At 36.3% G+C, this 13,389-nt stretch overlaps 1 protein-coding gene across 1 annotated transcript in view; it reads left to right on the forward strand.

Annotated features, from left to right (window-relative positions):
* Window positions 1–13,389, forward strand: part of HMCN1 (hemicentin 1) — a 517,679-nt gene that overhangs the window by 341,373 nt on the left and 162,917 nt on the right. The window contains exons 46-48 of the mRNA XM_059076723.2: window positions 1,506–1,673; window positions 5,882–5,995; window positions 6,575–6,661. Coding sequence (XP_058932706.1) covers window positions 1,506–1,673; window positions 5,882–5,995; window positions 6,575–6,661 — 369 coding nt within the window. The remainder of the gene's footprint in view (window positions 1–1,505; window positions 1,674–5,881; window positions 5,996–6,574; window positions 6,662–13,389) is intronic.

Genomic DNA, 13,389 nt, shown 5'->3' on the forward strand with positions numbered 1-13,389 from the left:
GGAAAACATGATGGAGGGGTAACTTTCCATGGGGCTAATGAGGGACATAGAGGCACTCAAGGCCTCTGTGTAGCCTTGTTTTATCTATGTTCCAGTGCTGGCTTAATTGGGTTTTAACACTGGTTCTCCTCTGACCCAGGCCTTGCATTTGTCCAGGCCCATTGGGTCAATGTGACTTGTCACTCCATCCTCAGACTATCCTGATTCTACTCTGCTCATTGCCCAAACCCGTCTTCTCAACCCACTTTGTGTGTCTCACATTTTTGCATTCACAAGGCATGTTTGACTCTGAGGAGCTGGTCACTCATGTCTTTTCTAGGCTTCTGGAACTGCCCCCCCCCCCCGCCCCTCTTGGTTGGTCTCTAACTCTCAGGCAACTCCTTCCTCTCAACCTCTCTTATGGTTTCCCCCTACTCTTCCAGCCTGTAGTGTTAGAATGCCCCAAGGCTCTGAAATGGGCAACGCCTGCTTCTCTCTCATGGGTGATTGTGCCAATCCCACCCCCTAATGTGACTGAGCAGAGGAAACACCTAGGAATCATCCTTGACTCCCCTTTTTCTCATATCCGATGTTGCTAAGTCCCATCACCTCTACTGCTCCTATTCTAGTTGAAACCACATTTGTCTCCATGAGCTGGATTGGGGTGAAAATAAGGAAACAACTAGCCCAAGGAACAAAAATGTGGTTAGTATAGATAGCATGAAAGCTGGTGTGTTTCACGAGGTTTTGGGCTTCTAATTTGTTTGATTGTTTTTAATTTTTAATACTAGAATTACTTGTTAGAAAATTCTGCCTATAAGAAAGTCATGAATCCATATTACCAGAAAAGATGAGTGACTCACAGAAAATCATTCACCACTATTAAAATAACACTATGGAAGTCATTTGGGGACTTCCCTGGTGGTCCAGTGGTAAAGAATCCACTTTCCAATGCAGCAGATGCAGGTCTGATCCCTGGTCAGGGAACTAAGATCCCACATGCCATGGGGCAGCTAAGCCCATGCACCACAACTCCTGAGCCCGGGCACCTCAACTAGAGAAGCCCACATGCCGCAAACTACAGAGCCCATGTGCTCTGGAGCCCGCGCACCACAACTACAGAGCCTACATAACCTGGAGCCCTTGCACCACAACTAGAGAGAGAAATCCCGTGCACCACAACTAGAGAGAGAAATCCCTCACGCCACAACTTGAGAGAAGCTCGCATGCTGCAACGAAGAGCCCGAGTGCTGCAACTAAGACCCAACGCAGCCAAAAATAAATAAATAAAATAAACAAATTTTTTTTAAGTCATATGTTGCTATTAGTGAGGAAGAAGTGACATTTTTACTTCCAGGAGTGTTGTCGTCGTCATCATCATCATCTTATTGTTGTGATTGCTTATTTTGCTTACTGTTGACTAGAAAATGGAAGCCTTATTTTTAAGAAGCTGTTTAGAATTTGGTGTTTGTTACATACTAGCCACCCTCCTTTCCATTTCTTGTTTGTTTTGTTTTGTCTTACAGCCCCTCCAAGCATCATAGGAAACCACAAGACACCTGAAAATATCAGTGTGGTGGAAAAAAACTCAGTGTCCCTAACTTGTGAAGCTTCAGGAATTCCCCTGCCTTCAATTACCTGGCTTAAAGATGGGTGTCCTGTCAACTTTAGCAGTTCTCTGAGAATTCTCTCAGGTATTAGAAATTCTTAGCCTGGTAACCTGATTAGCTTCCTGTGGCCACAGTTTCTCCTTAATTTCTCATAACTCCATGTCTTATTTTTTTCTTTATGATCTAGCTGCTTACTATAATACCCACTGATCATATTAAGAAAAAATTTTAGGACATCAGAAGCCATATGACAATGGGGAAAATCTCTAAATATCTCTATATCCCTTCGACAAAGAAATCTTGGCACTCACTTATTACGTAAATCATGGGGATGTCAGAGCATTCATGCTGGAATGAGTACCAACCAATCTGAAAAGTGAAGAATGAAAAGAAATACTTGAAGCCAGAGCCTAGAGTGAATAATGTTATATAACATATCTCTATAACCATAAGTTTGAATTTTTTCACAACTCTGATCTGAGTGAGATTTATATTTCCCAGATGGAATAGTTTCAAGTGAGCTAAGATTTTATCTAAATAAAAAGCTTGGATATTTCGAAGAATATCTAACGTGTTGAATGAAGGCATCCGAATTCAAACACACCTCACTCTGGAACTTTTGAATTAAACCTAACAAAATGAAGGTTAAGTAAACTCCTGCACTCACATTCAAAAACCAGTGGTGAAAGTTGGGGTGAGACATAGCTTCAGAATTCTTCATATGAAAAGATCTCTGAATTTGTTTGGTTATTGAATATGTGTTAACAGTATAATGTGTTTATCATGAAAACAGATGCAATGTTTTGCCACATGAATAAAATATATTTTCACCAGTAAAACAAGTCAAACACCAGTTGTATTGTGGATTTAACTTACTCATTAGGAAGACTAGAAGGATTTATTGACAGTGTTTTCGAAGGAGGATAACCATGATGGCACCTGATTGCAAAGTAAACACTACGTCCACTTCTATTTAACCTGAAAAAAAGAAACCTTGTGTAACTCATGACAACATAGTGAAAATTACATTTAAATACTTGAAGAGCCATGGCGTAGGAAAGATTATGTTGGTTCCGTCTAGTGCCAGAGGTTAAAAGTAATACCAATGTATGGAAAATTCTAGGGACAGATTTGGGTCTGAATACAAACAACTTTAAAAAATATTTGTATTGTTGAAAGTCAAGATGAGCTATTTTAAGAGGTAACAAGCTCCCTGCCCCTAAATTTGTTCAAAGTTTAAATTCTCACTTTTGAAGGCTTTTTCAGAAAAGATACTTTCCTAGTATTTGAATTAGGTCTATATAGCCTAAGGTCCCTCTGTTTCTTCAAGATCTTGGTCTATAAATGATAGGGACTTAATGAGGAATATACATGGCTATAATTATTATATCTATTGCCTATAATACTAGATTTATAACCTCAGGCAAGTTTCTTAACTTTGCTAACTTCAGTTCTTCACTTCTAAAGTGAGGATACTAGTGATATTTACCTCTTAGGGGTTTTTGTAAAGATGAGTTAATATGTGTAAAGCAGCTAACACAGTGCCTGCTTATATCCTAAGCATCCAATACATGTTTGTTGTTATTTGCCATAGACAACCTGATAAAAGATTTGGATCTCTCTATCCTAGGAGACTTTCCTATGTCCTATAATGCTTTCATTTTTGAAGGACTGCCTGCCTCTGTTGATCTTAAGGAATGCATACTGATGGCAAAGATTTCATTGCAGTTTGGTTACCAAAAACCTGAACACATTATCTTCTTATAATCATTCTTATATTATTATTTTTTTTTAATTCTCAGTTGCTGAAAAAGTAGGAACTCTTTTTAAATATAGTAACTACATCAGGGTTCCTGGAAATGAAAAAGGCAAGATAAAATGAGGTACTCTGGGGACTTCCCTGGTGGCGCAGTGGTTGGGAGTCCGCCTGCTGATGCAGGGGACACGGGTTCGTGCCCCAGTCCGGGAGGATCCCACATGCCGCAGAGCGGCTGGGCCCGTGAACCATGGCCGCTGAGCCTGTGCGTCCGGAGCCTCTGCTCCGCAACGGGAGAGGCCACAACAGTGAGAGGCCCGCGTACCGCAAAAAAAAAAAAAAAAAAAAATTGAGGTACTCTGCCTTATTACAGATCCACAGGAGTAGTGTTTTGGTTTTATTGTATAGCTTTGTTTTGCTTGTCTAGTGGCTGGAGATCCCTGAGCGAACACATTAAATGTACTTCACCTTGTGGCGCTGCCAGAAGAGTCATTCAGTTTTACAGTCTGAACATGTGTGTTGTGCAATCGATGACTGAGAATCAGATGAATGGCGTATGACTCGCTCGTTCCTTGATCGGCTGCACATTTCTGTTTCATTAAGATTAGTCCTCCTGAGACGTTAAGTCAAGCTTTTCTGAAAGAAGTACTTTGTTGAAGGTCCTCTCATTGTTATGAAGTTATCTGCCAAGAACAGATAGCTGCTATAAAAATTTAATAGGTATGAGAAATGTCTCCATCTAAGTATAATTTACCATCCAACCCTTTTTTGTCTTTCACTGCAATAAAGGAGAGGACCAGGAAACAAAGAGAAAGGAAAGATCATGAGATTTATGAGGCTGAGGTTTGCAGAGCCAGCCATGACTCATAAACGTTGTATTTTTTTAATATCTCTCAACTGGAATCATATTATGGTCTCACTAATCTGAAGTAGCAGTGAGTGCTTTTGAATCCTTTCCTAATTAACATAGGTTTTTTGACATGTTTAGGGAATTTCTGTATTCAACTTTGGTTGCTTAAATTCAACTGGGGAGACTGAATTTAGGTAATCAGTTTTGTCTGTCTAAATAAGATACTACCAAGTTCACCTTTCATTGGTTTGAGGATGAGTAGGTTGCTTATAGGAAAAGCTCAATGAAGACTTGTGTTTATAAAAACATAAAGCAGATGGAAACTCCTGATAAATTCAGATCCAGGTGAATATTTACATGAAAATTTTATGTTTAACCATTTCAAGGTTTTTAGTTCAAATTCAGGGTACTAAGCAAAAATACACTGAGTGGAAAATTATTACAAAACCTAAGAAATGATTGACACTTTTTTTTAATGTCTTTATTGGAGTATAATTGCTTTACAATGGTGTGTTAGTTTCTGCTGTGTAACAAAGTGAATCAGCTATACATATATATATATATCTCCCCATATCCCCTCCCTCTTGTGTCTCCCTTCCCACCCTCCCTATCCCACCCCTCTAGGTGGACACAAAGCACACAAAGTGTATATATGTCCGTGCCACTCTCTCACTTCGTCCCAGCTTACCCTTCCCCCTCCTCAAGGACTCTACTCTCTCAGTATGTCTCTTTGTTCTCTGCCAGCTGTGTTTCAGTCTCATCTGCTGGCTCCTCTTCCTTGGTCCTTAATAGGAGTTTTCCTCCAAATTACACCCTTCACCGTATCAGAGTTTCATTCGCAGTCTACCAGAACCTTTCTTCATTTCATAGAAGTTCAAAATATAAAGAGGAACAAAATCAGAGTCGTGCTAATGAACAAAGTGACCCTCATAGACTTTGATATAAATAGTTCTCGAATTCCATGAAACTCAATTGAAAACTGGTAGTCAGTCTTCATGGTTTCATTCATCCCTTGTATACTGATGTCATCCCAATCTGGGTAGTTGGTGTGGTCCTCTTTCTAACGTTCCCATTTCATGTGTTCCACTGCAAACTGGGAATCTTTTCGTAAACATCCTGTCACAGTTGTTTTTCTAAAGCACGAATCAGAGCATGACTTTTTTGTTTATGTACTTCCATAGCCTTTAGTGAACACAATAAAGTCTAAATTCCTTAGCATAGCATTCGAAGGCCCGCAGAATCTGGTCATACTCCAACTAGTCTCATCTTTCACTGTTTTCTCCGCCTGTTCTGTTTTAGGTGCCACACCTCACATCTACTTTCTACCTCTAGATCCTCATTCATACTCTACCTACAGTGGTGTCTCTTAACTCCTCTCTGTGTTAAAGAATACTTACCTTTCAAGATTATGTTCAAACAGTACCTCTGTGAAACTCCATTTCTTACTTGCTGTCACCTAGGTTTGTATTAACTTTTTTTAATCCATTAAATCAGAAATTTCTTCTGAATTATCTATTCTGCTTCGTAGAGCCTTAAAACATGTGATATTTTTAAAAAGCTTGACATAAATGCATTTTAAAGGCCTTTGAAGTGAATTGATTAAATTTTCCCGAAATTCAGCGCCACACGGCAAACTTGTAAAGTTACAGATTTCTTTTTACGTCATCTGGTGGTTTGCTTCTCTAGGAGGAAGGACTCTGCGGTTGATGCAGACCAGAATGGAAGATGCTGGCCAGTATACTTGTGTTGTAAGGAATGCAGCTGGTGAAGAAAGAAAAACCTTTGGGCTTTCAGTATTAGGTATTTATATAACTTACAATATCTAGACAAAATAAAATTGTCTTAAATACATTCTGGAAGCAGAGTTGAAATTTATCTGCAGCTTGAACTTACATTTATGTATTCTTTGGCCCCTGTACTGTCACTCTTGGCAAGAATTCAATGTTAGAATGGTTTGTACGTAATCAGTTGGATTAAGATGGCTGAAATGCCATGTCTCAACAGTTCACAATTGTTCAACAATGTTCTAAGACTCTGATAACTTGTTTAATATTAGTGCTTATCAGAGTTATAGAGGGAGAAATAAGTGTCTAATAGATTTTTTTTACTCTGACTTGTTGACATATTTATCCAGATTTTATGATTTATATACAATAAAATTCATTATAATTGAATTTATGACATATAACTTTATAGTATATCTTAGAATTGATCAAACAATAGGATAACATTATTCTAGTAAACAAATTATAATGAGAATTTGGAGGGATTGTTTTAAAGGGTACAGCCTAATAAAAAAATATGAAAATAGATGCCTATAAATAACCATTCTGCTGTTAGAACTGTTACTTTTTCTGTCTTTTTTTTTTTTTTTTTAAGTACCACCTCACATTGTGGGTGAGAATACATTTGAAGATGTGAAGGTAAAAGAGAAACAGAGTGTTGCATTGACTTGTGAAGTGACAGGTAAGGGGCTCAGCTCTTGCATTTCTGCTCAACTCACTGGTTATTCATTGCCTCCACTTACCTCTTAGTTGAGAAAGATCAAGCATTTAACCTTGAATTCTAGCCCAGTATAGGTGGTAGAAGTATAGGAGGAAACCTTTCAGATTCTGTGGAGATAAAAAGGAAATTCCTACACTGAAAAAAGGAAGGAGGGAAGGAGAGAGGGAGTGGGGGAGGAAGGAAAGCAAGGAAGAGAGAGAGACAGAAAAAGACACGTTAGTCTCTTCCTTCAAACCAATAAATTATTCTTTCTTTTTTTTCAATCCTGTTCCTACTTGTGGGTAAGATTTCCTGTCCCACCTCCTCTTATTTTTTCTTTCCTTCCCTATGTTTGTACCTCCTTTCTTTTTTACTGTTTTCTTAAATTTTATTTCAAAGAAATAGGAATTTTGGTGAAAGTATAGCATCACTGATAGTGGGAATTACCCAAGATCAAAATTGTCACCTTTTGTAAACATGTTTGCATATTACAAAGGAAATGGAGAAGAGTAAAAATAAAAATGAAAATTCTAAACCCAGTTTCACTGGCTTTACCAGTGAATCATTGTGTGCATGTAATAAAAATAAACAAATCTCTAAGAGAATGTGTTCAAGACTGTCTTTTTAGTAAAGGCACAGCCTTGCAGTTTTAATGGAATGACTAGAGCAGTCCATACTTTTTATAGAAAGCAAGTGTTTTAAGGAAGATTCTATTAATTTCTTATTTCGTTGTTTACATGCCTTGCATGAGCAATACATTTAAGTAAGCAAGGAAATATTTTCATTTTAAGAAAGACAGATATAAAAAGTGTCACATATACTATTACTTAACCTGTTTTCTTTTTTTTCTTGCAATGATGTGGTAACAACTATTGCATAGAGAAAAACTGCCTAAATTTTGTAGCATCCCATCTTGAGCCTTCCAGTTTTTTTTTTAATGTTGACATTTGGTTTTTTAAGATATTTTTTATTCTTTCTTTCAGTTTCATTGAGATATAATTGACATATTATATTGCATAAGTTTAAGTTGATTATACACACACACACACACACACACACTCACACATACACTCAAAATGATCACCACAATGTTTAGCTAACATCCATCACTGCCCATAGCTACACAACTTTTTTTCTTGTAATTAGAACTTTTAAGATCTACTCTCTTAGCAGCTTTCAATTATACAATATGGTATTGTTAACTGTAATCACAATTATCATCTTATAACTGGAACTTTGTGCCTTCCGACCACTGTCACTCATTGCCCCACCTCTAACCTCCTACCTCTATAACCACTAATGGGTTCTCAGTTTCTATGAGTTTGGTTTTATTAGATTTCATGTATAAGTGAGAACATACAGTATGTCTTTCTCTGTCTGACTTATTTCCCTTAGTATAGTGTCCTCAAGGTTTATCTGTGTTGTCACAAATGATAGGATTTCCTTCTTTTTTCATGGCTGGATAATATTAAATTATATATATATAGTAAATAATATTAGTATTATATATTGTATAGTAATATTTAGTATTTAATAATAATATTAAATTATATGTTTAGTTTTATATATGTCACATTTTCTTTATCCAGTATCTATCTATGGACACTTAGGCTGTTTCCATGTCTTGGCTATTGTGAATAATGCTGCAGTGAACATGGGAGTGCAGATGTCTCTTTGAGATAGTGATTTCGCTTTCTTCGGATATATGCCTAGAAGTAGAATTGCTGCACATATGGTAGTTCTGTTTTTAGCTTTTTGAGCAACCTTGATACTGTTTTCCATAGGGGCTATACCAATTTACATTCCCTCCAAAGGTGCACAAGGGTTCCCTTTTTTCCACATCCTCATCAACACTTGTCATTTCCTGTATTTTTGATAATAGCTATTCTAACAGGTGTGAGGTGGTATCTCATTGTGGTTTTGATTTGCATTTCCTGGATGATAAGTGATGCTGAACAGCTTGTCTTGTACCTGTTAGCCACTTGAATATCTTCTTTGGAAAAATGTCTATTCAGGTCCTTTACCATTTTAAAAATTGAATCCTATGTGTGTGTGTGTGTGTGTGTGTGTGTATGTGTGTGTGTGTGTTTGCTATCTATTGAGTTATATGCGTTCCTTACATATTTTGGATATTAACCCCCTTATCAGACAGTGCTTTGCAAATATTTTTTACCACTTTGTAGGTTGCCATTTAATTTTGTTGATGTTTTCTTTTGCTGTATAGAGCTTTTTAGTTGATGTAGGCCCATTTGTTTTTGCTTTTGTTGCTTATGCTTTTGGTGTCATATCACAGAAATCATTGCCAAGACCAATGTCAGGGAGCTTTGTCCCTGTGTTTTCTTTTTTAATTTCAGCTGCTTTTAAAAAAAAAAATTATTGGGCTTCCCTGGTGGCGCAGTGGTTGAGAGTCCGCCTACCAGTGCAGGGGACACAGGTTCGTGCCCCGGTCTGGGAAGATCCCACATGCCGCGGAGCGGCTGGGCCCGTGAGCCATGGCCGCTGAGCCTGAGCATCCGGAGCCTGTGCTCTGCTACAGGAGAGGCCACAACAGTGAGAGGCCCACGTACGGCAAAAAAATAAATAAATAAATAAATAAAAAATTATTATTTTATTTATTTTTTAATGTTTATTTTTAATTTGTTTTATTTTTATTATTTTATTTTATTTTTCATTGTGTTGGGTCTTCATTTCTGCATGCAGGCTTTCTCTAGTTGTGTCTAGTGGGGGCTTCTCTTGTTGTGGCGCACAGGCTCTAGGTGCTCAGGCTTCAGTAGTTGTGGCATGCAGGCTCAGTAGTTGTGGCTCATGGGCTCTAGAACCCTGTCAGTAGTTGTGGCTCACAAGCTTAGCAGCTCCGCAGCATGTAGGATCTTCCCAGACCAGGGATCGAACCCATGTCCCCTGCATTGGCAGGAGGATTCTTAACCACTGCGTCACCAGGGAAGTCCCTGTCCCTCTGTTTTCTTTCAGGAGTTTTATGGTTTCAGGTCTTACATTTAAGCCTTTGATACATTTCAAGTTAATTTTTGTGAGTGGTGTAAGACACGGGTCTAGTTTCCTTCTTTTGCATGTGAATATCCAATTTTCCCACTGCAATTTATTGAAGAGACTGTCATTTTCCAATGAGTATTCTTGACCCTCTTGACTAATATTAGTTGATCACATATGCATGGGTTTATTTCTGTGCTTATGATTCTGTTCCATTGGTATGTGTGTCTTTTTTATGGCCGTACCTTACTGTTTTGATTACTGTAGCTTTGTAATATAGTTTGAAGTCAGGACGTGTGATGGCTCCAACTCTTCTTTCTCAGGGTTGCCTTGGCTATTCAGTGTCTTTTGTGATTCCAAACAAATTTTAAGATTTTTTTTTCCCATTTCTGTAAAAAAAAAAAATGCCATTGGAATTTTCATAGAGATTGCACTGAACCTATAAATAGCTTTGGGTAATATGGACATTTTAACAATATTAATTCTTTCAATCCATGAACACAAGATATCTTTCCGTTTATTTGTGTCTTCTTTTATTTCATCAATGTCTTACAGTTTTCAATGTAGAGATCTTTCACCTCCTTGGTTAGATTTATTCCTAAGGTTTTTTTTTTTTTTTTGATGCTATCGTAAATGAGATATTTTTTAAATTTCTTTTTCAGATCATTTGCTGTTACTGTGTAAAAATGTAGTGATTTTTTAAATGTTGATTTTGTATCTGAAACTTTATTGAATTTGTTGTTTAAAGCAAACAGTTTTAGGGTGGAGTCTTTAGGACTTTCTATATAAATAATCATGTCATCTACAAATAGAGAGAAGTTTACTTCTTCCTTTCCAATTCTGATGCCTTTTATTTCTTTTTCTTGCCGGATTGTCTGGCTAGGACTTCCAGTAATGTGTTGAATAGGAATGATGAGAGTAGGCACCCTCATCTTGTTCTTTATCTTAAAAAACTTCCAGTCTTTCAGTACTCAGTATGGTGTTAGCTGCAGATTTTTCATATGGCCTTTATTATGTCGAGGAATGTTCCTTCTGTATACAATTTGTTGAGATTTTTTTTTTATCATAAATAGATGTTGAATTTGGTCAGGTGCTTCTCTGCTTCTATTCAGATGAGCATATGATTTTTATCTTTCATTCTATTGATATAATGTATTATATTGATTTGTGTATCTTGAACCATCCCTGCATCCCAGAGATGAATACCATTTGATCATGATGTATGATCCTTTTAATTTGATGCTGAATTCAGTTTTCTAGTATTTTCTGAGAATTTTGTATTTATATTCATCAGGGATGTTGGCCTGTAGTTTTCTTTTCTTGTGGTGTCCTTACCTGACTTGGGTGTCAGGGTAATGCTGGCCTTGTAAAATGAGTTTGGGAATGTTCCCTCGTCAATTTTTGAAAGAGTTTGAGAAGACTTGATATTAATTCCTATTTAAACATTTGGTAAAATTTATCACTGAAACCATCTGGTCCTAGATTTTCCTTGTTGGGAGGTTTTGACTTCTGGTTTAATCTCCTTACTAGTAATTGGTCTGTTCAGATTTTCTGTTTCTTCATGATTTAGTCTTGACAGGTTGTATATTTCTAGGAATTTACCCATTTCTCCTAGGTTGTCCAGTTTGTTGTCTATAGTTGTTGAGCGTAGTCTCTTATGATTCTTTGTATTTCTGTGGTGTCAGTTATAATGTCTCCTCTTTCATTTATAATCTTATTTATTTAGGTCCTGTTTTTTTTTCTTAGTCTAGCTAATGTTTTGTCAATTTTATCTTTTCAAAGAACCAATTCTTAGTTGTATTAATCTTTTCTATTTCCTTGTACTGTATTTCATTTGTTTCTGCTCTAATTTTTATTATTCTCTTCCTTCTGCTAATTTTGGACTTAGTCTGTTTTTTTCCTAGTTCCTTGAGGTGTACTGTTAGATTTTTTTTAGAGATCTTGTTTCTTCTGTGATGTATGCATTTTTCAGTATAAATGTCCCTCTTAAAACTGCCTGTGCTCTATCCCTTAAGTTTTGGTTTGTTGTGTTTCCATTTTCATTTGTCTTAAGAAATTTTTTTTCCCTTTTGATATCTTCTTTGATACATTGGTTGTTCAACAGTATGTCATTTAATTTCCATACATTTGCATATTTTCCAGCTTTCTTCCTGTTATTGATTTCTAGTTTCATATCATTGTGATCATAAAACACATTTGGTATGACTTCAGTCATTTTAGATTTACTGAGATTTGTTTTGTGGTCTAACATATGAGCTATCCTAGAAAATGTTTTATGTGTGCTTGAGAAGAATGTGTATTCTACTTTTGTTGTATAGAATGTGCTGTATGTGTCTGTTAGGTATATTGGGTCTATGGTAATTTTCAAATCTCTGATTTATTATTGATTCTCTGACTGGATGATCTATCCATTGTTGAGAGTGGGGTATTAAAGTCCACAACTATTATTTTATTGCTGCTTATTTCTCCTTTTAGCTCTGTTAGTATTTGCTTTGTATATTTAGGGGCTCCAATATTGGGTGCATAAATATTTACGGGTATTATGTCTTTCTGATAGATTTTTCATTGTCTCTTGCTTCTTTTGACCAATTTTAGCTTAAAGTCTAGGCTGATATAAGTATAGCTGCCCCAGCTTTCTTTTGGTTACCATGTTCTTGAAATATCTTTTTATATCCCTCTACTCTCAGTTCACATGTACCTCTAAAGCTAACGTGAGTCTCTTGTAGGCAACATACTGTTGGATCTTGCTTTTTTTTTTCTTCATTTAGCTATTCTCTGTCTTTTGATTGGAGAATTTAATCCATTACATCTAAAGTAATTATTGATAGGTAAGGACTTACTATCTCCATTTTATTGGGGTTTTTTAATTGTTTTGTAGATCCTTTCATCCTTGCTTCTTATCCTTCTCTTTTGTCATTTGATGACTTTCTTAGCAATATGCTTTGAGTGCTTTATTATAACTTTTTGTGTAGCTATTAAAGATCTTTTTCCTTTGTGGTTAACAGAGGCTTACATAAAATATCTTATATGTGTAACATCCTATTTTAAACTAATAATAACTTAACTTTGATAGCATACATAAACTTTACTTTTACTTCTCTTCCTGTCACATCTTAGGTTATTAATGTTACAATTTACACGTTTTTTATTTTGTGTATCTAATAACAAATTATTATGGATACAGCTATTTTTAAAATGTTTGTTTTTTAAATTTTAAAAGTGAGTTACATATCACCGTTACAGTGTTAGAGAATATGACTTTGACTACATATTTACCATTACCAGTAAGTTTTGCACATACAGTTGTGTGATTTTACGATGATAATTAGCATCCTTTTACTTCTACTTGAGAATGCCATTTTGAATTTCTTGTAAGACAGGTCTGGTGTGTTTTTTTGTTTTTGTTTGTTTCCCTCAGCTTTTGTTTGTCTGGGAAAATCTTTATCTGTCATTCATATTTTGCCAGCTATAGTATTCTTGGTGGACAGGCTTTTTTTTTCAATATTTAGAATGTTTTATGCCATTCTCTCCTAGCCTTCTAAGTTTCTTATGAGAAATATGCCTATACTCTTATGGGGGGTTCCCTTGTATGTGATATGTTGTTTTTTTCTTACTACATTCAAAATTTAGTTATAATGTGTTTCACTGTAGCCCTTTTCTAGTTCAATCTATTTGGGATCTTTTGTGCCTCATGAGTCTGGATGTCCATTTGGGGAGTTTTC

Source organism: Kogia breviceps, chromosome 1 (genome assembly GCF_026419965.1).
Source record: "Kogia breviceps isolate mKogBre1 chromosome 1, mKogBre1 haplotype 1, whole genome shotgun sequence".
NCBI lineage: Eukaryota > Metazoa > Chordata > Mammalia > Artiodactyla > Physeteridae > Kogia > Kogia breviceps.